Raw genomic sequence first — 24,508 nt, 5'->3', positions numbered from 1 at the left:
CCGGCCAAGAGGCAGGGCACCAGGGTAACCCATTCATCAAAAGTTTGCAAAGCAAACTGCTACCATCTGTTTGAATCTCTGCTGGACATCCTCACAATTGCCGTGCTGGAAACATTTAAAAGGCAATACTAAGAGTTAGGCATAGTTCTAGGCGTGCACTCAGAGGTAGAGGCAGTCGGGTTCCTGAATTTGAGGCCAGAGTTTAGGATGGCCAGGGCTACGCAGAGAAACCCTGTCTCAAACAAAACAACACACAATATGGTTGGGCATAGTGGTATACACTTACAATCCCACCCGTAAACTGGCTGAGCTAGGGTTACAGGTTCCAGGCCAACCTGAAACATGGTCAGACAAGGCGGTGGTGGCGGTGGCTGGAGCACTGTTCTGCAGGCGGGAGGACCGAGTCTGCATCCCAGCGCGCACATAAGACGGCTGTCATAGCTATGTATGTCTGTGACCCGGAACTGGGGAGCAGAGACAGGAGGATCCCAAGAGCTGCCCGGCAGCCAAGCTCAGTGAGCACCCAGTCTAGCAGAGAGCCTGTCTCAGGGAGACCGAATGAAGAATGAGGAGGGAGTGCCTGTTACTCTGCTCTGACCTCTGCACACACGCCCAGGCACACTCGCCTGCGCGCTCACCCCTACACACAAAGCGATATTCCATGATAAAATGTGTATCCAGATTCTACCGGGCTTCCAGAGACATGATGCTAATTTTTATGTTTTACTGACACAAGCCCAATACACTTACTGATTCATTTAGTCTTTTTTTTTTTTTCTTTTTTGGCAATCAAAGATACTAGAACTGGCTTTACTCCCACTTTACAGTTGGGGAAACTGAGCCATAGACTAGGCTAACACCTTGTACCAGGTTATGCTAGTATGTGGCTATGTGTATGTTGATGACGGCTGCAGTGAGAGGGAATACTAATTTTGATCTAACAATGTTATGAAAGTCCCAGCTGCCAGATGAAAGCATAAAGGTTTGTCCTTAAGCAGCTCAGAGTCACTCAGCACTACACGTTTCCACAAAAGTATATCTCATTTGCATAATGGCATAATGATTTGTTTCTAACATAAAAAAAAATTCATTCGCTGTGTCTAAAACAAAGGAATGGGTTATTTTTGCTTTTACAGGAAAAACATCACCATAGTTAAGCGAAAGTCTGGGCTGCCTCCTGCAGGAACCGTGGATTTGGGCTCCAAAGAAAGCGGGGGCTGAAGAGCAGTAAACAAGGCTGGGGTGTGGGGTGACCGGTAGAGCACCTGAATAAACCAGAACTAGTGGTAGATGTTTATAACTCAGCACTTGGGAGGTGGAAGGAGGCAAATCAGAAGCTCAAGGTCATCCGACTGCATATCAGATTTAGGGCCAGAATAGTGACCCTTTACCTTAAAACACAACAGCAATAGATAGAAAAGACTGCTTAAAAACAGCTTAAAGACGAGTAAATACGGTCCGCATAAGTTCAAGAACAAAGACTATGAGATAGATAGATAGATAGATAGATAGATAGATAGATAGATAGACAGACAGACAGACAGATAGATAGATAGATAGATAGATAGATAGATAGATAGATAGTAGACAGATGATAGATACATAGATAGGTACATAGTAGGTAGGTAGGTAGACAGACAGACAGAAAGTCAGTCTTGTCTATTGGTAAAAGAGAAAGCTTCACCTTCAAATGAAAAAATAGAATAAAATCAAGACCCAGAAGACTTTAAATGGGGTCCCAGATTTGAAAGAACTAGTTTAGCTGATCTTTTTCTTGCCCCATTAACATTCTATATTAATTTAAATAGCTTCTAACAGTATTATCAAATAGTTATATAGAGAAAGCTACTTGCAATGGCTATGGATGAGGATCAGAGGACTGTTTAAAGTCTCCAATTCTATGACAGAGGAGATGACAGTGTCCAGCACAGGGCGCTTCCTGTTGGGCGCAGGTTCAGATGGTAAAAGCTCAGCACGTCTGAGTTACACTAAGGCCCACATTACCAACTCACCTAGGGCAGGGGTGTAACACCCTCTGTGTAGAACATCTGTAGCACCCACATCCTCAGAAGAGAGCAAGCCTCAAGAAGAAATAGAGCGTCTTGTGTTGTTCAGTGAACAAGGGGCTCACTGAGGAAGCAAGTGATAAATGAGCCCATCTGCCTGGCTCCGAGTTGGATACAGTGTCTCATTCACACAAAGTTCCAAACACTCCCGGGAGCAATGCTAACAGGTCAAAGGAAGAGCAAAAGAAAGCGGAGTACCCGCAGAGGAATGAAGGAAGGGACTCTTGACCTGGTGCTAGCTGCTAAATGTTTGCTGCTGGTCCTCCCTAGAGAGGCCTTCCTGCACACACCCTCACATGGTACCTTCCTTCCGAAGCACCCACATTCCTCTACGGAGTGACGGCTCGTGCAGACAGACCATGCGGCATCTCCTGGAGAGGATGAGCAATGAGAAGACAATCCCTGAGTACCATCGGGCTCTTTTCCAGGTTGAGCACCCGCCCTCCAAACAGAAAGACAGAAACCAGCAATAACTGAACTGAATCGCTTAAGCTCGTTCAGAGGTGGGTGGGCCTCTGTTAGGGTCAATGTCTTCCTTCTGTTTTACAGAATAAATTCATCCCAAACCACTTCGCTATTTTCTAATAAGGCTGTCATATCACCTTATTGACATTATTTCTCAGTGGCACGATCGTAGGGTATTTTCTGTTTTCCTTACCATTACGTTTTCTTCAAACTGACTACAACAATTACCTGTCTTCTTTGTAGTGATTAAAGATACTTTGCCCCCTTAGCTTACGTCTTTTGTTCCTTCTCCCCTGCAGACCAGGCTAGGTTCATGTAACAAAGCAGCGGAAAAAGCCCTGCAGTTTAAATAAAGACAACTTCAATCCCAGTGTTCAGAAGGCAGAGGCAAGTAGCTCTCTGTGAGTTCTGGGCCAGCCAAGGCCCCATAGTGAGGTTGCTTTAAAAAATAAATAAATAATAAATAAAGTCTTACTTTTCTATCACTGTGAAGAGATGCCATGTCCAAGGCAGTTTATATTAGAAAGCATTTAACTGGTGCTTGCTTCCAGTTTGAGAGAGAGAGCACTGACCACCAGCTGAGGAGACAACAGCTGGGCAGGCAGGGAGCAGAAAGACTGGAGCAGACTTCTGAAACCCCAAAGCCAACCCACAGTGACAGACCTCAGAGAAGGCCACACCTCCGACAAGGCCACACCTTCTAATCTCCCTCAAAGAATTCCAACAACAACCAGGGACCAAACACTCAAATATATGAGCCTACGGGGTCATTCTTATTCAAAACACCACAAGAAACCACCAGTGGGAACAAAGTGAAGAAGAACGAAGTGAAGGGGAGGGTGGAAGGTTTGTAGGGTGGCTGTTTGTCTGCTGGCAACTAGCATAAAGGTGAATTGGGCTGCCTTAAAGGATCTCAGCTGGCCATTGGCTCAAGTTCTTCTGTATTGCATTCTAAAAGGATTGTCTGAGCCCCGTTAACATCTCTACCTTGTGATCATATTGTGTGGTAAAAATGAGAAGATTGCCTTGTAATGACAGACCTCTGCCAAGTAGCAGAGAAATCTGACAGAAGACATTCGGTGTCCTGGAGCCTGTTTCCTTGGTATCAGCGGAGTATTAAATCAAATGAGACCTGAAACCCCATGTGTCAAGCCTCCATGCCAAACACCTGCAGATTACCAAATTGAAGAATTAAGCAAATACATCAAATATGGCAATATGAACACACATTTTGTAAATTACAAGGAAGCAGGCAGATTAGTTGTGGCTGTTACAGTGAGCGTGAACAGACGGGTGGCTAAAGGAGGAAAATAAAAGCAGCCTTCTGGGACTATCCTCCATCACTAGTCTCGGGACCCCCAGGGTGAAAGTTCTTCAAGGGCAAGCGCTCTTTGTTGGGCCCAGCACACCCTGCCTGACACCCAGCCTTCACCCAGTGCTTGGCCCAGTAAACAAACCAATCCTCACAGGCAGGCAGCGGAGAAGCTGAGCAGAAACTGTGCCTGTGGTAAAAAAGAAAAACAAAAAGCAAAAAACAAAACCTCCTGTCCGTGTATACACTTACGAAGTCACTTGGCACTGACAGAAGAGGGGACGCTTGCATGTTAAACTACCTGATCCGTTTATCTAAACAAAAGACACCCCCAGCGTCTACATTTCCATTAGTTTTCCTGAGAAAGCTGCACTTGAGAAGCTTAAATACAGGTAGCTGAAAATACAAATAATCACATGGAGAATTACAAAGTTAAAGCTTTGGACTATTTTTCTTTCAAACCTTTTCATTCCCATGTTTCTAGTTTAAAAGGCAGGAGTGTTAAGTATGTGATCATATAAAGCTGCAAGAGAAAGATCTAACAATTCTTGGCAATGGATGTTGAATTACACTAATATTTTATAAAATGTTTTCTATACCATAAACGCTGCACCGATTTAAACACTAGTGCATGCTAGCTGTAACAAGAACAATGGCATCACTGATGGTAGATGAGGGGTGCACTTACACACTCAGCCTAGAGACTGACAATGGTCAGAAGAGCCTTGCGAAGAAAAAAGGAAGAAATACACTGTGAGATTAGTTTCTACTTACAACATAAAGCCAGGGGGAACTTTGAAATCTTATTTGTCCTAATTTTATCTTCTACATAAAGCACAAGTGCTAGCTGGAGCTATTTGACATAAAACAATACTTTTCTTTCCTTCATTGCATGAGGGGTCAGTGAGTGGCCCCTCACTTGTATAAACGCTCTGAGGCAATCCACAACATAGAGGAAGGAGGAAGACAAGAACAGATTTTAGGACTCCAACTGGTATAAATGATGATTGATGAATGGAAATCATTTGGATGTGATATTTATTCTCTTGCATGTACAATGTCTCTCGTTGTTGTTTCTTTTTAAGTGTCAAATCCCATTAAGGCAATCAAGTATAATTAAAATGTATCTCTGGCTTGAAAGTTAACACCAGCGAGGTAGCCCAGAGCAGCAATGGGCTCTGAGCCATGCCCACCATTAAGGGGATTGATTATCTTCTGCCTTGCTTCCTTCCAAGCTTCCACAAATCTGTATTAGTTTGTTACATCTGCCCTGAGAGAGCCGGAAAGCAGATGCAAAAGAAACTTTCACAAGTGGGAGAGATGAGAGAAACGTAGAGGATCTGTTAACAGGTGTGGGCTCGATTATTATAAAATAGACTACAGCGGAGCTTATTTTATCTCTTGAGAGATTTTAAATATTGAATCCAAATCTCTGTCCTTGAGAACAGGGAGGTCCAGCAGCCATGAAAACCACAGGGCTTCCTGGAGGCTCAGCTGCCTACCCCAGCCTCTCCCTGCTCTTTCTCTAGTGCCTCTTAGTTCTCTGCTCTTCTACACTTACTGTTTCCACACACAGGCTTTTTCCTTCAACATCCACAAATAGTCCTCAGATGTCAGTGTAACCACCTGCAGTCCGTGTCTGGGGATAGCCAAGGGGAGCCACTGGGAGAAACGAGATAGTCCACTGGACATATACATCAGGGCAGCAACTACTGCCTAGACAGCAAACTCTGGGGAGAAGCCCTGAGTGATTTCTCCTCCACAGCCAGCAAAGACAGGCTTCAGTCTCGTCTCAGCCTTCCCACTGAAGAGGCCTGGCTTTGTCCCTTTTGTCGGCTAAGAAAATTAAGAATCTTGGAGACATCTTCAGCTCACTCTGGTCACACCCCCTTTTCACAACCCAAATGGCTGACCAGAGAGCAAAGCAAAAATTAGTGTGCCACCAATCGAAGTGGACACTCTGCTGCAGACTCTTCCTTTCTCCTATTGCATACAAGGGTTACTACACAACTGCAGAGGGAGAGGGAGGAAGAGAGGAAGAGAGGGGGAAAGGAAGGGGAGGAGTGGAGGAGGGGGAAGGAGTTTGGGACACAGAGAGTAGAAAGATGGAGGTCAGAGACATGGCTCAGTGATTAAGAGCACTGCCCATTTTTCCAGAGGAAGCAGGTTCAATTCCCAGTGCCCACGCACATGGCCATTCACCACCATCTGTAACTCCAATTCCAGGGGCTATGATGACCTCTCTGGTCTCCCTTGGCACCAGGCAAGCCAACACCTATACACATGAAATAAAATCTTAAAATTGAAAAAGATTTAAGTGAACCATAAGGAGACGTGTGTGTACGCATGTGTATATGTGTGTGTCCATGTGTGTGTCCATGCACGTGCTTGTGAGGAAGAGAGAACAGAGTATCAAAATTATTTCCTCTAGCAAGATCTGATTTTATAAATAAGAGCACATACCTGTAACGATACATGCCACGTATCTAATGCTGGTTTCTCTGGGAGATGGGAGGAAGGCGAAGCTCTTTGTGTTTGTGTTTCTGCACTATCCCTGGCCAGCTGGAACACTATGTACACCAAAATGATCTCAGACTGAAAGGTTTGTCTGCTGCTTCTACCTCCCTAGGCCTGGGATTATGGGCTGTGTGCCACCATGTCTGGCTTACAGAGAAACCATCACTTTGAACTTTTTAAAAATTAACTTAAAAAATTACTTTTGCTTAGCTGTGTTGTGGCCTGCGCCATGTGTGAGTTTGGTGCCCAGTGAGGCCAGAAGACAGTATTAGATTCCTTAAACTGGAGTTACAGGTGGTTGTGAGCTGTATGTAGGCGCTAGGAACCAAACCCAAACCCTGTTTTGTTTTTTCCAGACAGAGTTTCACTGTGCAGCCCTGGCTGTCCAGGACTCACTTTGTAGACCAGGCTGGCCGCAGACTCACAGAGCCCCTCCTGCCTCTGCCTCCCGAGGGCTGGGATCACAGGCGTGCACCACCGCGCCTGGCTCAGCAAGTGCTCTTAACTCTGAGCCATTTTTCCAGCTCCCACGTCTAACTTTTTTTGTGCTATTTTTTTTTTGACACTGAAGATAAATACTTCTATAGTCAGACACACAAAAAAATTACTTTTGTTGTAGAGCAACCAAAGGAACTGGGCCATACTGCAGCTGAAAAGAGTTAACTGACAAGTTCCTTGTGAGAGACTGCACTGCATTATCGAAGTCCCTTTCTTAACTATCATCAACAAACATTGAGACAACTGAGTGTATATTAAAACCTGAAGAAGAGAACTATGCAGATCTAAGAGGACGAAGACAGTTTTACTCTAAGACTCTAAGCCAGTTGTTCTCAACCATCCTCATGTTGTGACACTTTAACACAGTTCCTCATGCTGTGGTGACCCCAAACATAAACTTTCCTTGCTAGTTCATAACTGTAGTTTTACTACTGTAAATATCTGTGGTTTCCAATGGTCTTTGGGTTGAGAGCTGCCGCCCTAAGAGAAAAGAAGCTCAGGCAGGGCAGCCAGAAAAGGGGACGGCTCAGAACACATTCTGATGACGAACAAGCTGTCATGACAGAGGTGGGGACTCAGGCAGCTGCTCCTGTCCTGTGTAAGCTGGACTGGGCCACGGGACGCCCAGGGTTCGGGTTAAACATTGATTGCGGGTGTATCTGAGACACTAACATTTGAATGGGTGGACGGACAACAGCAGACCCCACCACCACCCACACCCACACCCAGTGCTGGGGAATCCATTCAAAACCTTCAGAGTCTGAGAGGGACAAGGCAGCCTGCACTGAATTCCCTCTGCACGACTGTGTTGAGTTAGAACGCTGATTCTCCTTCCACACTTGTCCACAGAAGCCCGCCTTTGCATCAGACCCTGCTGGGCACCAAGGTCTGTCTAGCCGTGACAAAACGGTCAGGGATCTTCTCCTTTAGAGCTTAGGCTGAAGAGTAGACGGATAAACAGGACATGAATAAAATGACTGCAAGTAATGGGAGTTACCTGGGGGGTATCCCTAGTAATTCCAGGTAATATGTTCCCCAAAATAACAGTCCAACATGGTGGGAGACTTAAGCACAGGTCATAGCTTGGAAATGTGACCTTTACAGAGGTGACTGAGCATCCTCTCATTAACACATAAATCAGCAAAGAAGGGGAACTTGTGGCCTCCCTGTGAGAGCGAAGAGGTTATTTCCGGACATACTTGTCAGGTCACCTGCCTAGTTCTACGTTAACCAGTGGAAAGAGGATCTAAGCTAATGTGCATTTTAAATTTATCTGGTAACACATTTGGAAATGGTGAGCCAAGGAAACTTAATTTTGGTGCATGTAGTCTAACCCTGTACAGCAAAACTCATCTCCAACATGTAACCAACACAGAACCTTATTGAGCAATCATGCATCCCGTGTTTCAAACTGTGCCTCCGTACCCACAGAGCTTCCGCTGACAGGTGTCCCCTTCCAGAGCAGCTGCATGTCATGGGCTCGGCGGCCACTCAGCTACTGTATGACAGGAAAGGTCTAAGCTGTAAATATGTCCTTTTATGATACAGGTTAACTTTAGGTTCAACATCCTTGTAAAATCTATTCTTAGGAACAGGTTTATTTTTCATGAACAATTATCAAACTCAAAGCATCTGGCTAAAAATGAAAGGTAACGTCAAGTGGCACATGTTGAAAAAGAAAAAAAAGACTTAAAAAAAAGTCCAAGCATGTCTTCCAAAGCATATGATTCTAAAGGCCCCTCAGACTCATTTTTCAAAGTCAAAAATAAATTATGTAATCAATCCAGTGTCGTGAACAGAAACCTTCCAACAAATACTTCAGAGTTCATCAAGTCCCGGACATTCTTTTTATAGATGGGAAGAACCCTTGCCAACCCTTGCACCCGGCAACCGACTTCTGTCTGGCCTGACAGTCAGTCAAGTAATTCTGAGCTGACGTGGACGTCATAGCTGATAAGCTACACTCAAAGAGAACCTCAGAGAATGAGTCGGCTAGTGAAGAGTCTCAGAACATGACTACCAAAACCTTCTCAGAACCCTTTCCTGAACAGCAAAACCAGAGACAAACCGCTGAAGTGCTGGCATAGTTACTGCCACTGTAGCAGAGAGAACATGTAAGGGTGCCTGAAGATGTGTGCTGTGTTCTTCAGAGCCACTGAACTTGGGGGACACAGTGCTCAGTGTGGCCATTCCCCATCTTCACTCTGGCAAGCAGAGTAATGAGCCAGCAAACAGAACAGCCGTGCCAAGAGGCCCATTAGTGGCCATGTGCCATTCAGAGTGCTGAAACGCACAGTGTTGCCTTAAAATTCCAAACAGATGGCAAATGTGATTGTTTTGAGACAGTGTCTCTGTAGCCTGAGTTTGCTACTTTGTGGGCTCTTCTTTCTTCCACCCTTCTCCACCACTTTTCTTCTTCCCTTGCAATCCTCTACTAGTTAAGGGGTTGGGGGGGAGGATAGAGAGGAAAGGGAAGAGATCCCTGAATAAAGTCAGAGGTCGGAAAGGGGGAAGAAGTTATTGTTAGACTACTTCCTGCTAATAAGGGGCTTTGGGCTCCTGGTGGCAAGTTGGCCCTTTGTAGTCAGGAGACCTAATTTCTTCTTGTTGTTTATTCTCTGTGCATGACTACTTAACCATGGCCAGCCAACAGCAACCAGCAACCAACAACCAAGCAACACTCCCCCACCAACCACCCTGCCTCTTGGGGCCCTAACCCTGAGGGCATTAGATACCCTCTGGAAATTCTCCAGAATTCCAAATGTCACACAATCACAGAAACTATCTGCAGCTGGCAAAATCATGCCCCTCTCCCAACCCCTTGCCAGAGGATGAGGCAAATTATAACCAGCCGCTGGGAAAGCGCCCCATATCCCCTCACCAGAGAGTAAAACAAAAGCGTATTCTTACAATACTGCTGTGGTTTTTGAAGAACCCAATGTTCCAAAATTCTCACCACAGGTCTCACTATATATGCCTGACTGACCTGGAACTTGTGGTATAGACCAGGCTGGCCTCGAACTCAGGGAGATCAAACAAATGTGCGCACTGCCACACCTGACCCAGATGGTGAAATTTTAACCCAAGTTGGTCTTGAGTAAAACGTAAACAAAACAAAACTAACAGCAGAAGGAAACACTTGAAATGCCTTGAGTTAAGTAATGTATCAGCCAAAGCAACGCTGGCTTTGGTATAAGTGAGTGGATGGTTAAATGTCATTGTTGGCTTATTATTTACAATCTCCAAGGAAACTCATCTCTGCAGATATCTACGAAGATATCTATGTTTTCCAAGAGGTTTAACTGAGGAAGAAAGACCCTCCCTGGATGTGGGCAGTATCAAGCCTTGGGCTAGGATCCTGAACCGCATGTAAACGAGGAAGCAGAAGGAAACACTATCATTTTGCTCTCTGCCCTCTGACCCACTGAGATCGGTTGCCAGGCAGCCCTGCCACCATGCCTTCACTGTCACCATGGGCTCTACCCCCGCTGAAACTGTGAGTAGAAGTAAATCCTCCACTCTTGAAGTCGCTTTTGTCCCAATGATGAGAAAAGTGCTAACACAGGAGGACTGAAGTACCGGTCAGGCCAGCTGCCAAAGCCAAGCTCTGACCACCCTCCCATTTAAAGCAAGGTAGCCAGGAGCAGGGCTGTGGTGGGGGTGCCCTCAGTCATGGGGCTCCTGGGAAAGATGCTGGGCTACAGGGTCTGAAGCAAGGATACACTGTCTTTTGTTTTTGTTTCAAAAAGTAGCAGTATTGCTTTTAATTCTATGAATGATTATAGAGAGTTAAAATCATTGCAAGGGAGCCTACATAGTGTACTTTCATATTTGTGTCTCCTCCAAGCAGTGTAGTTTATAGGCCAGCAGGATGGTTCAGTGGGTAAAGACGCTTGCAGAGCGAGCCTGGAAACTTGAGTTCAATTCCTCACACCCACATCAAGGAGGAGAGAACTAGCTCCATAAGGATGTCCTACACACGCCTGTACACGCTGTATCATGTACGCAGAAAGTAATAAATAAGAAACTTTAAAAAGAACTGTAGTTTAGTGTCCTGGAAAAGGAAAACCTTTTCTCTCATAGGCTGTTTACAAATACATCCTCTCCAGCACCATTTATCTGCTCCAAGCAGACTTCCGGACGTGCATCTCCCCAAAGGCACCTGGCTTCACTCTGCTAGCCCCTTCCCACCCCAACCCTTGCTCCCCTTTCCCCACATCAGCTCCTCAAACTTAGCATCTCTTTTATCGACAGAAAAAAAGGACACCTTCTGGCTGGACAACAAATCCAGAAGACCAGAAGCAGAGCCAGGAATGGTATTTGAAGAGCGAGGTTCCAATGTGATGAGGAGCAATTAAAAACACCTGGCGCCACTGTGGTGCTGGGAAGACCAGTCAGTGGCTAAGAGCACGCACTGCTCTTCCTGAGGACTGCAGTTCGGTTCCCAGCACTCGTGAGGGGCAGCTCATTACCACCCTGTAAGGCCAGCTCTGAGGGATCCGAGACTCTTTTCTGGCTTCTGTGGTGCCACATCCATGTGGCATTCACTCACATGGCACAGAGTAACAGAAATAACAAACTATGAATAGAGATACGCAGAGGTGCTCAGGGGTGCAGAGCCCTACTGGTCTTTGAAAGGGTCCCGGGACCCACGTCTGGTGGCTCCCACCTGTCTGTACCTCCAGCCCCCGGAGATTCTGGCCTCCGAGGACACCTGCACACACAGACATGCTCGCACGCACTACGTTATTCAAGGAGACTCCAAAATCAGTGCCCGAGGGTGCAGAATCATGAATGCTTCAGAACACTCATCAGAGCCCAGGATAAACCGGTGGGTTTTCAGCACAGAGACGTGTCTATACGCGGACGCAGATGTTGCACAGCAGCCAGGCTTTCAGGAAGCACCGCTTGCGGAGCCGTAGCAGCATTAAAGTCACCACAGCTTCTCCGCCTGTTCGCTACCTCCCCAACTGAAGCCAGGCTTTCCTCAGATGCTCAGTGAAAATGACACACCACGAAAAGCACGAATGGAGAGGCAGTTACGAGGCACCGACCCCCTTCTCCTAAACCAGGCATTACACAGGTCGGGGAAAAATTAAAGTGGCCACTGTTACTGCTAAACGCTTTATGGAAAATATAGTTCAGTCCCTGAACTGCTGTTTATGTTAACATGTAAGGAACTCATTGCTTTTATGCTTAAATAAATTTAAAATCAGTATTTTTACATTATCTTAGTTTCAATTTCTAACAAAGCACGTATTGATCGACATGAGCCATATCCACCCACACTGTCCAGGGTATTGGTAACTTCTTCGTTTTGCTGACTGATTGATAACTTTTTAAAGGGGACAGTGGCCCTCAGGCAAAACTTCTCAGGTGCTACCCAGGCATGGAACCTTTGCTCTGTGAAGTCATTCCACACTGTTCTATGAGACACATGAGGCCAGGGCCGTATCATGGTCCACCTGTAAAATAATTCTCTAGCTGCCTATTTGCCTTAGACAGTCTGCAGCAAATTAACTCAGATGCTGACCAAAGGGTTCTCTCCCAAGCAGTTCTCCTCTGTCTACGCCCATGGCAGGGACGGCATGTTGGCTTTGGCAAGCACAATCAAGGCTGACCTCATCCACTAAGAAGAAGCCCTAATCTGGAGAATTCTTTCAGTGAGAAAATGTTACAGAAGAGTGGAGAGACGCCAGTGTGGGTTAGCATGCTCCTGCAACAGATAATCCTGTTAGGAGACATCTTGCCAAGGTGTCTAGAGGGCATAATAGATATGTCAGTTAAATTCAGGGCCACTGTCATTTACTAGTCCATTTCTGACAAGAACAAAATGCCTGACTTAAGCAGCCATGTTATCAACAACCCTCTCAAACAAAATGAGTGGGTGGCAACAATCTACACTCTAATGACAACTGATGTTGGTAAAAACTATACATAAGCCAAAAAATAATCTTAATTAATTTACACTTCAAAGATGGCCTTTTAGAATACAGAGGAAGACTAAGTCTCTACTTGGGGCAAGACGGAAAGCCTTGGTTACAAAATTTTCTTATAAATCTCTCTCTTCAGTCAGGTGTCCAAGCGAGTGGCCAGAGCTCTTCGCAGATGTCTGGGAAAGACTGGGGGAAAGAGCCAAAAGTGTGAGGTGCCGGACATATGTTCCATGAAAAATGCATCACCAAAGACACTGTTGAACCTCTCCTTCTCATTCTGGAATCTTCCCAAATAACAGGAACCCTTGGACTTAGTCATAGAGTTTCGTGAGAGCTGAGTTTATAAAATGTCGGTCGAGGATGGCAAGCATGTCACCCAAGAACTGCAGACACACGTCTCCATAGACTTACTCTCTTTTCACCAACCCTTGGAGCGGGAGTAGCACACTATCTGCCTCCATGGCTGATAGGGCACAGGGGCACAAGGCGCCTGCTGCCAAGCCTGATAACCTGAGGTCAGTCCTCAGGACCCATAAGGTAGAAGGACAGGCTATGAAACAAAGTTTTCCTCCACCCTGCACCCATACCCCATGGCATGTACACCTCCCCCGTCAAATGCACACAAATAAATAAATAAATACAACTCCAAATCCCCGTGAGAACTCTCCATGGCCATCAAGGCTTGGTACTGTGGTGGTTTCCTTTCTTCTCTTGGCAGTGCTTGACAGGGAGGCCAGGGATCTGTATCTGCCGGGCAACTGCTATAACCTCAAGCCAGCACACTCAGTTCCGGATCCCATCCTACCGCACTTAACCCTGCCAGCAACCATTCCCATTGTACAGATGAGCAAACACACTCAGTTGCTTGAGGTCGCCAGTTTGTGTGTAACAGAGACAGGATTTGTATCCAGAAGTGGTCTCTCTGAACTTTCAAGGGTGACCCTGAGGGGCATTATCTGAGATGAGGCATCCAACACTGTATGGTTCACGGTACTGAGGCACTCGAGTAGGATGGCCACTCTGAGTGCCACACCAACAAGCACAGACAAACAAAAACGCCTCTTCCCTACACGCAGGGCATGTAGACTTCACCCTGCCTTTTCCTCATGCTCTTGGCATGCACCACTGAACCTGATCGCTCCCGGAGCACCTGTCTTCCCCCTCGATTCTGCTAATGACCTCTGAGACACTAGCCAGAGCAGTAACCATCCATCAGTGAGCAAAAGGAAAACACAAGTGTGAGTTTCCACAAAGTTCCTGCTTGTCCCTGACATCTTCGGGGCAGTTATTTCAGGATTCCCACAGACACCACAACCTGTAAGATGCTCTAGTCTCTCGTATAAAATGTCAGAATTCGCAAATAGCCTCCACACAACCTATATCCTTCAAATAGCCTCAGTCTATAATGCCTGACATACGCCAGTGCTCTGCAAATTGTTATACTATTGTCAGAGGATAAGGGCAAGAGGAAGAGTGTTTGGACATGTTCAGCATGAATGCAAATTCTTGGCAAACATTCTCAAACATTTTCTGCTGTAAGCTGAATCCACTGACATGAAACATGTGGCTACGGAGGGTCAAGCTATCCTTGGGAACAAGAACATCAATTTCTAGATTTCTCTTACACCTGGGAGAGCATGCAAACAAGCCTAGGAGGAGCAATAAAAAATCCTGGCATTTCTAATCTCACTTTAAACTTGAAATTATGAAAGCATCGCCGGTCGTAACAGAGCACTCCTGCAACCCCAGCATGTGAGAGGGGAAGGCAGGAGGGTTAGCAGTTCAAGACCAACCTCTGCTACATAGAGGGTTTAAGTCTGAAACCAGCTTGAGCTCCATGAAACCTGCCTTTAAAAACAGCAAAAGAAAATATAGAAAGGAAAGCATGAGAACCACAGGCTTCACTGCCATTCCCACAGGGACCTTGGCATCCTTACTCAGTCCAAGTGGCCTACGGCTCCAGTCACATGACACATCCTTCAGGCCACTCACGAGGTTAGCTGCAGGGCCTGTGACTGTTTCCTGTGCACTGTACTAAACTACATTTTCATCCATGAGTCCAGTTAAGAAAGTGGCTATATGGATTCTATTTTCACTTTTACATGCACTGATACTCATGAAATGGACAAGCGGACTTGAAGTAAGTACTGCAAAGAACTACAAATAATTCGGGTAGCAGTGCAAGCAGAAATAGGCAAGGAAATAGAGTTTTGACCTCACTTCATACATTCCTCTCAGACACAACATGATATCAGGGTCATCAGATCTAGCCATATGTTGGCAAAAGGAAAAAGACACAAAAGGACCCTGATAATATCAAAACTTAGATTCATAATTCCTATCTTATCAATGACCTTTGTATGAGCAAATGTTATCTATGTCTTGGGAAACTGGCTAAAGTATTTTTATATGCTTTATAAATAACTAAGTTTTTTGTAATGGGATTAAAGAGTGTGGAGATCACTGACCTAGAACTTCGCTATTCAAAATGCAGTTTGCAATGGAGTAGCCTGGCCCTCACCTAGTCACTTACAAGAAACACAGTCTTGGGGTCCAGCAAGCATTGAGCCATGATCTTTTGTTTTGTTTTTACTTTAACCCCTATCATCCGTGTCTCATGTGCACACAGAAACTTTAAAGCAAAAGTCTTAAGGAACACGAATCCTGACAATTCAACTCTTATTTATAATTCTAGGCAGGTTTCTTCCCATTGAATTTCCGAACCCAAAGCTTATAATTTTAAATATATATTATAAACATCCTTCAACAAGCTCTAGAAACTCTTCCCATAAGTCTAAAATTCTGTTAAACAACCTACGAATGACGGCAGTGTTTTCTCGCTACTCCAGTAGACTTCGGCTGAGCAGCCGCCCCCGGCCCCAAGCACGCTCTGCGGCCATCCAGGCTTTGTCTTTTTCTCCCCGCCTCAACTTACTTTTGTTTGATCATCTGCTTTAAACACATAGCAGAGGCTCTGACTCTGGGTGGCATCCTCCTTAATAAGACAGGCGAAGTAGCTCGGGTCATGACTGTTGTGGATCAGTTTGTGGACACGCTGAGGCTTGCACTCAAAGATGCTGGAGCAGATCAGTGGGTCCCACTGCTGGCTCTTCCTCAGGTCAGGTTCACATTTCAGTCCGGAGGGCGAGACCCAAAGCCGCACTTGCTTCATCCCAGGCTCCTTTCTGGAGCACTGGCCACTGAGTCTCCGCACCTCGGCTACCACCCACGGCAGCACGGGCATGGTGGTGAGAGAATGCACAGGTAAGGAGCCCACGAGCTGCAAGCCGAAGTCCACGGAGACCTCGTTAGGGAATGCGTGCCTTCGTGCTGTGAATGTGATGGCCTCCATCCTGGGAAGGGTCTGGAGAGCCAGAAAAGCGCGCCGCTATTTTCCTACTTTAAATGAAGTAATCTATTTCACATGCTTCTGAGGGCAGAATCCTGGGGGAGAAAAAACAGGGCATTAGAATTTAATGAAGTCACAGCAATCGCTGCGTTCAGAGTTATTACTCCAGAATTTAACAGTCTGAAACTGAAATGGAAGAAGAAATGGATATTTGTTCAAATAAACCCTTCCTAGAATGAGATTTCCTGAAATTGCATTACACATTAAACCTAGAAATGGTGTAACTGTCACACTCATTGTGGGACACAAAGCCCCTGCTGGGAATCTGCTGGAGAATATGGGCCTCACAATGCCAGGGAAGAAAAAAAAGGGCAGGAGGAGGGGGAGGCTGGAGAGATGGACGGCTCAGGGGTTAGGACACTTGTTGCTCTTACAGGGGACCTGGCCTCAGTTCCTCACCGTATCTTGTTGGTTGACAGCCATCTGTAACTGCTGTTCCAGTGATCTGACCGCCCCTTCTGACCTGTGGGGCACTAAGCACATGCCTGGTGCAGACACACGTGCAAGCAAAACACTACATAGGAAATGAACAAATCTAATACACATACATATACACATGCCGACATATGTGTACACACACACACACACACACACAGAGAGAGAGAGAGCACGGGAGAAAATGAGACAGCTCTGGCAGCTACACACCCTACTGGAGTACTTAAAATTTATTTCAGGGAATTTCTCTAAGATAATAAAATTCAGTAGAGGTAATTTCCCCCAGAAAAAAAAAAAATCTTGTGAGAAAGAAAAAATATATCAACCAAACCTTGTCATAGTTTACAGAACCAGATTTTCAAAAGTTGTCCTAGTCACCTAGCATTCTATCAAATTTACTTTTAAAACAAAAACTCAACACCTTACTCTTTCCAAGCTACTGTTCTACCAACAGCCTACAGCCCCTGGGTATGTATACTCATATCTTATTTAACTTTACTTTTTAACGTTTGGGGTTTTGTTTGTTTGTTTGTTTGTTTGGGGGGTAGGAGAGTTTTTTTTTAAGGTCCCTTGGAACTGGAGTCACAGATGGTTGTAAACCTTCCTGTGGGTGCTGGGAAGCAAACCAGGTCCTCTGTAAGAGCAGTAAGTGCTCTTAACCACTGAACCATCTCTTCAGCCGAAAAAGGGTTGGTGTTTAAAGATATTTTAATATAAGTGTTACACATTAGCCGTTGGAGAAAGAAAGGAGATGGGAAGAAAGCGAGACATTCCTGAGGACAGGGGCATGGGCTTTGAGTAGAGGCTCTCCTCTACTCAGAATTTAAAGGACCCTTCCTGAATCTATCCAGAACTGTGGTTCTCAACCTTCCTAATGCCATGACCCTTTAATACAGTTCCTCCTGTTAGGGTGACACCCAACCATAACATTATTTCATTGCTGCTTCATAGCTATAATTTTGCTACTAGTGAAAATCATAATTTAAATATCAGATATGCAACACCCAAAGAAGTCATGACCCACAGGTTGAGAACCAGTGACCTAGAGGTTCATACTATCTATTAACATATATTCAGTTATATAACATATATAAGCTCTAAATACATATGAAATACTTAGAGCTTATCATGCTGCAAACACTATGGCAAAAATTTGTTTAATTCATGCACTGTAAGCCCTCACTTTATTCTTGACCACTCTACCAACTGTGGTGGTTTGAACAGGAACGGCCCTCATAGACTCACATCTTTGAATAAACTGTTAGGAGGTGTGGGCTTGTTGGAGTAGGTGTGGCTTTATTGGAGGAAGTGTGTCACTGTGTTGGTGGGCTTTGAGGTCTCTTACGCTCAAGCCACACCCAGTGTGACACACTCTCCTACCGCTGTCTGTGGATCAAGACGTAGGAGTCTCAGCCACCTCTCCAGCGCCTGCATGCCTCGTTTCCTGCCATGATGATGATGCACTAAACTTCTGAAACTGTAAGCTAGCCCCAATTACAGGTTTTCCTTTTAAGACTTGCTGTGGTCATGTTGTCTCCTCAGGGCAATAGAGCCTAAACTAAAACAATAGATATCAATGTTACCTCTTCTGAACCCAAACCCTCTGGATTAAATTCCTTTCTCTATTATCAGCAACTACCTTTGATGGATCTTAAAGCTCATCCCAGAGGATGGCAAAACACTTTTATGCAAAGCTCAGTTGCCAATAGCATCTCAAACTCTGCTCACCCCAGCCTGACCCAGCCTTCCCTCTCCATGCCTCCCTCTGGAGTACCAACACAGGAGGAAGCCCATGAAGGGACCGCAGCTGTCCTCTTTGCTCCGACTCCCCACTACCTGACAGAGCAGGCCCTCCTCAGGGATACTTTAAACTACCTGACACCGAGTCTGATACAGTGTAGGGCCTCAGGGGTCTCTTAGCGCATGAGAGAATTATCTTCTATCCTAAACAGGAGGCTGATGACAAAGAAGGAAGAGAAGGTATTTTCCTTTGACTTTGAACCACCCTCAGCCACAAGTCTTCCTTTTCATTTTTCTCACACAAATTTCTCCCAGATATTTTCCTCCTGCTGTGTTCTCTCCCTGTTGCCCATCCATTTCTGCTTGGAACTCCTCATCTGCGCTGGAGAGTCATGAAAATTGCATAAAACCACTCGAGTCTTCCAGGTTGTGAAATCCAAAGACAGCAAAGTGGTCCTTCCACTGCCTTGCACCCTCTGATGGATCTCTCAGGCAGGTCACTCTTCCCTTCTTCTTTTTCTTTTCCCGCAGCCATAAGCATTGTGCACACACGTTTGCATGTGTGTTGGTGGACGCAGAGATGACGCACGAATGGAGGACGATGTTGGTGTTGGGAATGGTCCCCCAGCACCGCTCCAGCTTATCCACTTAGGCAGCGTCTCTCAATTGAGCCCAGAGCTTCCAGCTATTTCCATGGCTGGCTTGCTCTGGGGATCCGCCTCTGCCTCCCCAGGCTGTAATGATAGGACGGCGGCCATGCCCATCCAGCATGCACGAGGGCTCTGGCGATTGTGACTCTGGCCCTCACACTTGCAGGGCGAGGGCTTACCTGAGTCATCTCCCCAGCCTTTGTACACCTCCCTCCCTGAGACTCTTCTTGCACCTGTGTTAACTCTGGGTACTTGCTTTCAGGTTCTTGAGGATCCCCAGTCTCTGCCCTTATCCTACCTGCTTTTCCTTTGGACAATATATTTTGGTGCCAACAAACACATTCAATGAGCGTTACACACTCTACATGTGTCATCTAGAGGCAACTCTCTGCACCTGGAGATCAAAGGCCTTGGATAGCTTGTCACAAAGTTACATGGAAGAGTTTGCATCTGGTCCCAGAGGCCATCCTCTTGACTACTTTCTCCCCAAAACACGTGGATCACACACATTCTAATAACTCCCAAGGATTGGTCTCACAGATTGTTTTATAATCAGCCGTTCAAATTTCTACCTCACCTTCCGAGCTAATAAGCACCTCAGCCTATATGCAGTTGTTTGTTTTTGTAACTAAGGCAGTCTCCCTCCTCCCCAGAACTCCTCCTGCATCCCAGAAAACAGCATCTGTTCCTTTTAATCTGTTCGCTGCTTTCCATCCCGATAGCAAACACCCAAGACAATCAACGTGCAGCCTGAGAAAAGGGCTGCTTTGGCTTGCGACCTGCAGACCTTCAGTCTGTGAGGGGTTGCTTGTGTTGTTGCTTTTAAGTGATGGAGGTCATTCTGGCAGGAGGGTGGGGCAGAGATATGCCACTTAATTCACACCAACAAAAGAGAGGAGGAGGACGGGCATGGAGTCCCACCATCTCCTTCAAGGGCACAGTCTTAAATAACTCGGAGACCTCTCCAACAAGGCCCACCTCCTGATGGTCCCATCATCTCCCAGTCATGGCTTTTGAAAGATCAGTCTTTTATCATGTAGACCTTCTGGCAGCCTTCCAGATGGACAGTGCTGGCCAAAGTCTCTGAGATTCCTCCCCCATCCCATCAGTCCTGTCTCTACCATATAAATATATCTGACCTTTTCCCTCCCCTAGAGAACTCTTCTGCTATTCTCTCGGTCATCACCGGCCATGAACAGTCTCTTGGAATGTTCTCCCTAATGTCCTCTTGCACACACTCTTTGGCTTGTAAGACACAGCGCCAGTCACAGCCCCCATTTAAGACATGGGTTCTCATGGCCTGGTGCCACAGTGCATGCTGTTCCAGTCCCCTCTTGAGAACATCAGATTAACACTGACTCAGGGTTGACAGTTTGCCTTACTTGACGCTGAGAGAGGAGAGAGATGCCCGAGTGGAAGTTAAAGGACCAACAGCGATGACAGCATTGATGCCACTTTTGTATCTTCTGTGGGCCACGTGACGTCTGTCACGGTGAATTATCATAGAAGGAGCTGGGCTTAGGGAGCCCGAGTGCGTTATAGGGACGAATACATCCGCTTGCACTGGAGGAAGTCACTATTTCTATCAACCATAGACGTGCACAGCAGAAACACGATGAGAAGAGTAGCTCAGAATGAAGGCATTCGGTGTCTCTGCCCGGGAGATGTGTAGAAACATAGGAGAACCACAGAGGACACTCCTCTCTCAACTAGCCCCTCTCATCCTGGGGTCTGGTCTAAGTATTTACAGCCCTGCTGAAGCAACCATGGCCTCTCTCTTCCTAGGTAAGGCACAGCCACCAGCAGCTGCCCTTTTCACTACTGCACCCGGAGCCTCGCCATCTCGTTTATTTTAAGAGTCTGAACAGGCATCCTTCACCAGGCTGGCAAGCTTCATAAACTGTTAAGGCTTTGGGTTAGAAACATCAGTATTCAATTTTTAAACCTTTTCTAAGACAGAAATAGTCTGTTATTTACTCTTTTCCATATTTAACATATATATTCTTATATGCATATATATATAAAAGTAAAATTATATATTTTAAGATTTATTTATTTACTCTTATATATTGTTCTGCCTACATGTTTTCTTGCATACCAGAAAAGGGTGCCAGATATGATTATAGATGGTTGTGAGCCATCATGTAGTTGCTGAGAATTGAACTCAGGACCTCTGGAAGAGCAGCCAGTGCTCTTAACCTCTGAGCCATCTCTCCAGCCCAAAATTTTATATTCTGAACACAGTTTAGAACAAATTTTTAAGCTTTATTTTTATTATTTTTAGCTATGTATATGTGTGTGGGTATGTGCCCTTGGAGGCCAAAGGCACCGCATCTCCTTGGAGATGGGGTTACAGGCAGTCGTCAGCGACCAAAAGCGGGTGCTGGGAGCCACCTCCAGTCTTCCTAAAGAACAGTATGCCCTCTTCACTGAGGTACCTCTCAAGCCCAGTGCTTCGTGGGTTTTCTTTTTTAAATATTCAAACTTTCAGCAAAAAAGCAACACATTATTTAGTGCCTGACTATATTTTATAAAGATGGGCGTCTCTCCCCCTTCCTCTACTGTACACCCACTCATGGTTACAGAAAGCCCAAACATTCATACAATCCAATAGATAATATTCTCTCCCCCTTGACGGTGAACGTGGCCTCAAAAGCCTGGCTTGTCCTCCGGTCCTGTAACTGAACCTGCCTTAAGTTCTAACCGTTGACAGCTGCTAATCCCAAGATGTGTTTAAAGAAACTCTAGAATTAGCACAAAGGATAGACCTGAGATCTCTCAATTATTTTAGGTAACACACTTATAAATCAGGTGACAACAAGCATGACCAAACCCTCCTCTGCTTCCTTGTCATTTCAGCCACTTGGTGAGCGATCAGTCATGGAATTATTCCTGCCATTTTACTGGCATCACACATAAGGATTCTGGAGTAATCCTGATTATTCCAGCATAAGCGCTATGGTTTGGTTATGAACTGGCTGGTTTTGAGCATGTGGTTTCCAGCTGCTGTTGCTATCTGGGGAGGCTGGGTGACCTTTGGGATGTGTGGCCTAGCTGCTGGGGACAGGACACTAAGGCTATGTCCACCTCTGGTTTCAGCCCATGCTCTTTTCTTCCAGACCTGTTAAGCCCCAGCACAGGCTAGCCAACTCCGGCCACCATGATGAACTGGAATTTGTTGAGATCAGGATCTTCCACCTTCAGTTGTTCCTGCTTGGTCTTCTGTCAAAGCAACAACTTAGACTAGGTAAATAACCGTATTACTTTTCAATCAAAAGTTTCATGAAATAAACTAAATATCCCATAATATTCAATGCAGATCACCACACTGTTTTCAGAGTTACACTATTTTCAGGATCGAGCCTTTGCATTTTAAACTACCCTGAGAACCACCTATCTTGAGGTCTCTTCTGTCCTGTGCCCATGGCAGTAAACCCCATGACCTGTTAGTCCAGTGGGGTTCTGCTTAGGCTCTTAGTAAAGTCATGTGTGCAAGCCTGACCCTCCCGAATGACCCTTAGAGATAGCAGCTACCCACACACAAAAGTACACTTTTCCTAGAGCCCTTCCAATAACTGTGTTAGTGAGATCTGCTATCCCTGAAAGAATGCACTTAGCATCACAAACTTTAAAGTGATCCAGGTCCTTTCAAGCCAATAAGGAATTTCCCTCTTATATGAAATGAAGCAACTAAGTTCTGGAGAAGTGACTCGTCTAAATTTAGTGACAGATTTGAGACAGTCCAAGTCCCTGACTCCCATCCACAAACTGGAAAGAACCTCAATTTCCCCCATGAGAACGCTTTCAAGAGTGAAGTTGAAAAAGCAAGTTACTTAACTTCTCCAAATCTGAAGTTTATTCCTACAGGGGAATAAAATAAGATCCTCTCCAAGTTTCTTCTGTTTCTAAAAATCTGGTGACTGCAATTTCCATAATGCAGAATACCAAATGTCCTCCACATTGTGTGAGGATAAAAAGCTGCTTCCGTCTTCGATTTAAGAACAAAAATATGGGGGAGCTACATGAAGGTTAAGAACAGAGAAGCTGGGGTTCACAAGCCCCACATTACCCCATCCCAGCAAACCCCAGAAGGTAGGAGAGAATTTTCCAATAACTAGCCTGGGCAGCTTCAGCTGTCACCGCCTCAGCCTCAGTTGCTGGCAGAGAGGCACTAGGGCTCCACGTGGTCTGAGTGGATGCCCCAGGTCTGGAAGACTGGCACTCAAGGTGATGGTGTTAAAAAGTGGTGGAGCCTTTAAAAGGTTGGGCCTAGTGTCAGCCTCATGAAGAGATAAGTACTCCTCTCATGTAATGAGTTATTTCTGCAAGAATCTAAGAAGTCAGGTTCCTCCCTTTTCCCACTCCCCCTCTTCACCTATGACCTCTACCTCTACCTTGTGATGGTTTCCACCATGTTGTATCAGTCAGCCCTTACCATGTCTGTTCCTTGACATCCTAGTCTGATTTCTGTCTGTCGCTGTGATGACACACTGACCAGAAGCAGCCTGAGGGGGGAAAGGCTTATTTGGCTTATGACTCAACTCACAGTCCATCAGTGAGGGAAGGCAGGGCAAGGGCTTAAGACAGGAGCCTGGAGGCAGGAACTGAAGCAAGCCCACGGAGGAATACTGCCTCTTGGCCTGTGCTCCATGGTCTGCTCAGCTTGCTTTATTATTCAGCCCAGAACCACCTGCCTCTGGGCAGCTCCACCCACATCGATCAGCACATAAGGAAGTGTGCTCTCTTCCCCACGACTCTTAATTTGTGTCAAGTTGACACAAACTAGCCAACCACCACAGAGGGCATTGGGCTTTCCTCACCAGAACTGTAAGCCAAATAATTTATTTATTTATTTATTTATTTATCTATTTATTTATTTATTTATGTATTTATTTATTTATTTTCTCCTTTAAAAAAGTATCCAGCCAACAGGGTATTATGGCGTATACTTTAATCTTAGCACTTGGGAGGTAGAAGCAGGTGGATTATATGTGAGTTCAAGGCCAGCCTGGTCTACATAATGAGCTCCAGGATATCCAAGACTACACACTGAGAAGCCATCTTGAAAAAGAAAAGTTTCCAGCCTCAGGTATTTTATTTATAATGGCACGCGCGCGCGCACACACACACACACACACACACACACACACACACACACGTGTTGGAGGACCACAGAAGATGCACAAGTTCCCAGATGACCACTGTCCCCATGAATCAATGCTTTAATGGAGTGAAGCCTGCGCAGAGCTGCACTGCGGCCTGTACGCCAATGCCATGCAGCACGGCCACAGCTTAGGGGCACGGCAGCCGCCTGTGCCGACTCCAGCCAGGGCAGCGGTCAACGACCACGGGTTCCAGAAGCCAGTGGCCCCAGCCTCTTCACCATCTTCATGCCCCGTGTTGGGGTGTGCCTCTCAAATCTCAACTCTCAAGGGATGACATTTGGAATGGATCCTTGCATAAACCACAGATAACTCCAG

General features: G+C 45.7%; 1 protein-coding gene across 3 annotated transcripts in view; it reads right to left on the bottom strand.

The window, feature by feature from the left end:
- Positions 1-16,248, bottom strand: part of Tbc1d1 (TBC1 domain family member 1) — a 181,902-nt gene extending 165,654 nt beyond the window's left edge. For all 3 annotated transcript variants that reach the window (XM_055624208.1, XM_055624209.1, XM_055624210.1), the window contains exon 1: positions 15,730-16,248. In XM_055624208.1, the coding sequence (XP_055480183.1) occupies positions 15,730-16,146 (417 nt within the window). In that variant the 5' untranslated portion in view covers positions 16,147-16,248. The remainder of the gene's footprint in view (positions 1-15,729) is intronic.
- Between the last annotated feature and the right edge of the window lie 8,260 nt (positions 16,249-24,508).

The sequence above is a fragment of the Psammomys obesus genome, unplaced genomic scaffold (assembly GCF_907164565.1).
Source record: "Psammomys obesus unplaced genomic scaffold, mPsaObe1.curated_primary_1811, whole genome shotgun sequence".
Taxonomy (NCBI): Eukaryota; Metazoa; Chordata; class Mammalia; order Rodentia; family Muridae; genus Psammomys; species Psammomys obesus.
Note: the sequence above shows the minus strand (reverse complement) of the source record. Positions and strands in the feature narration are given on the sequence as shown.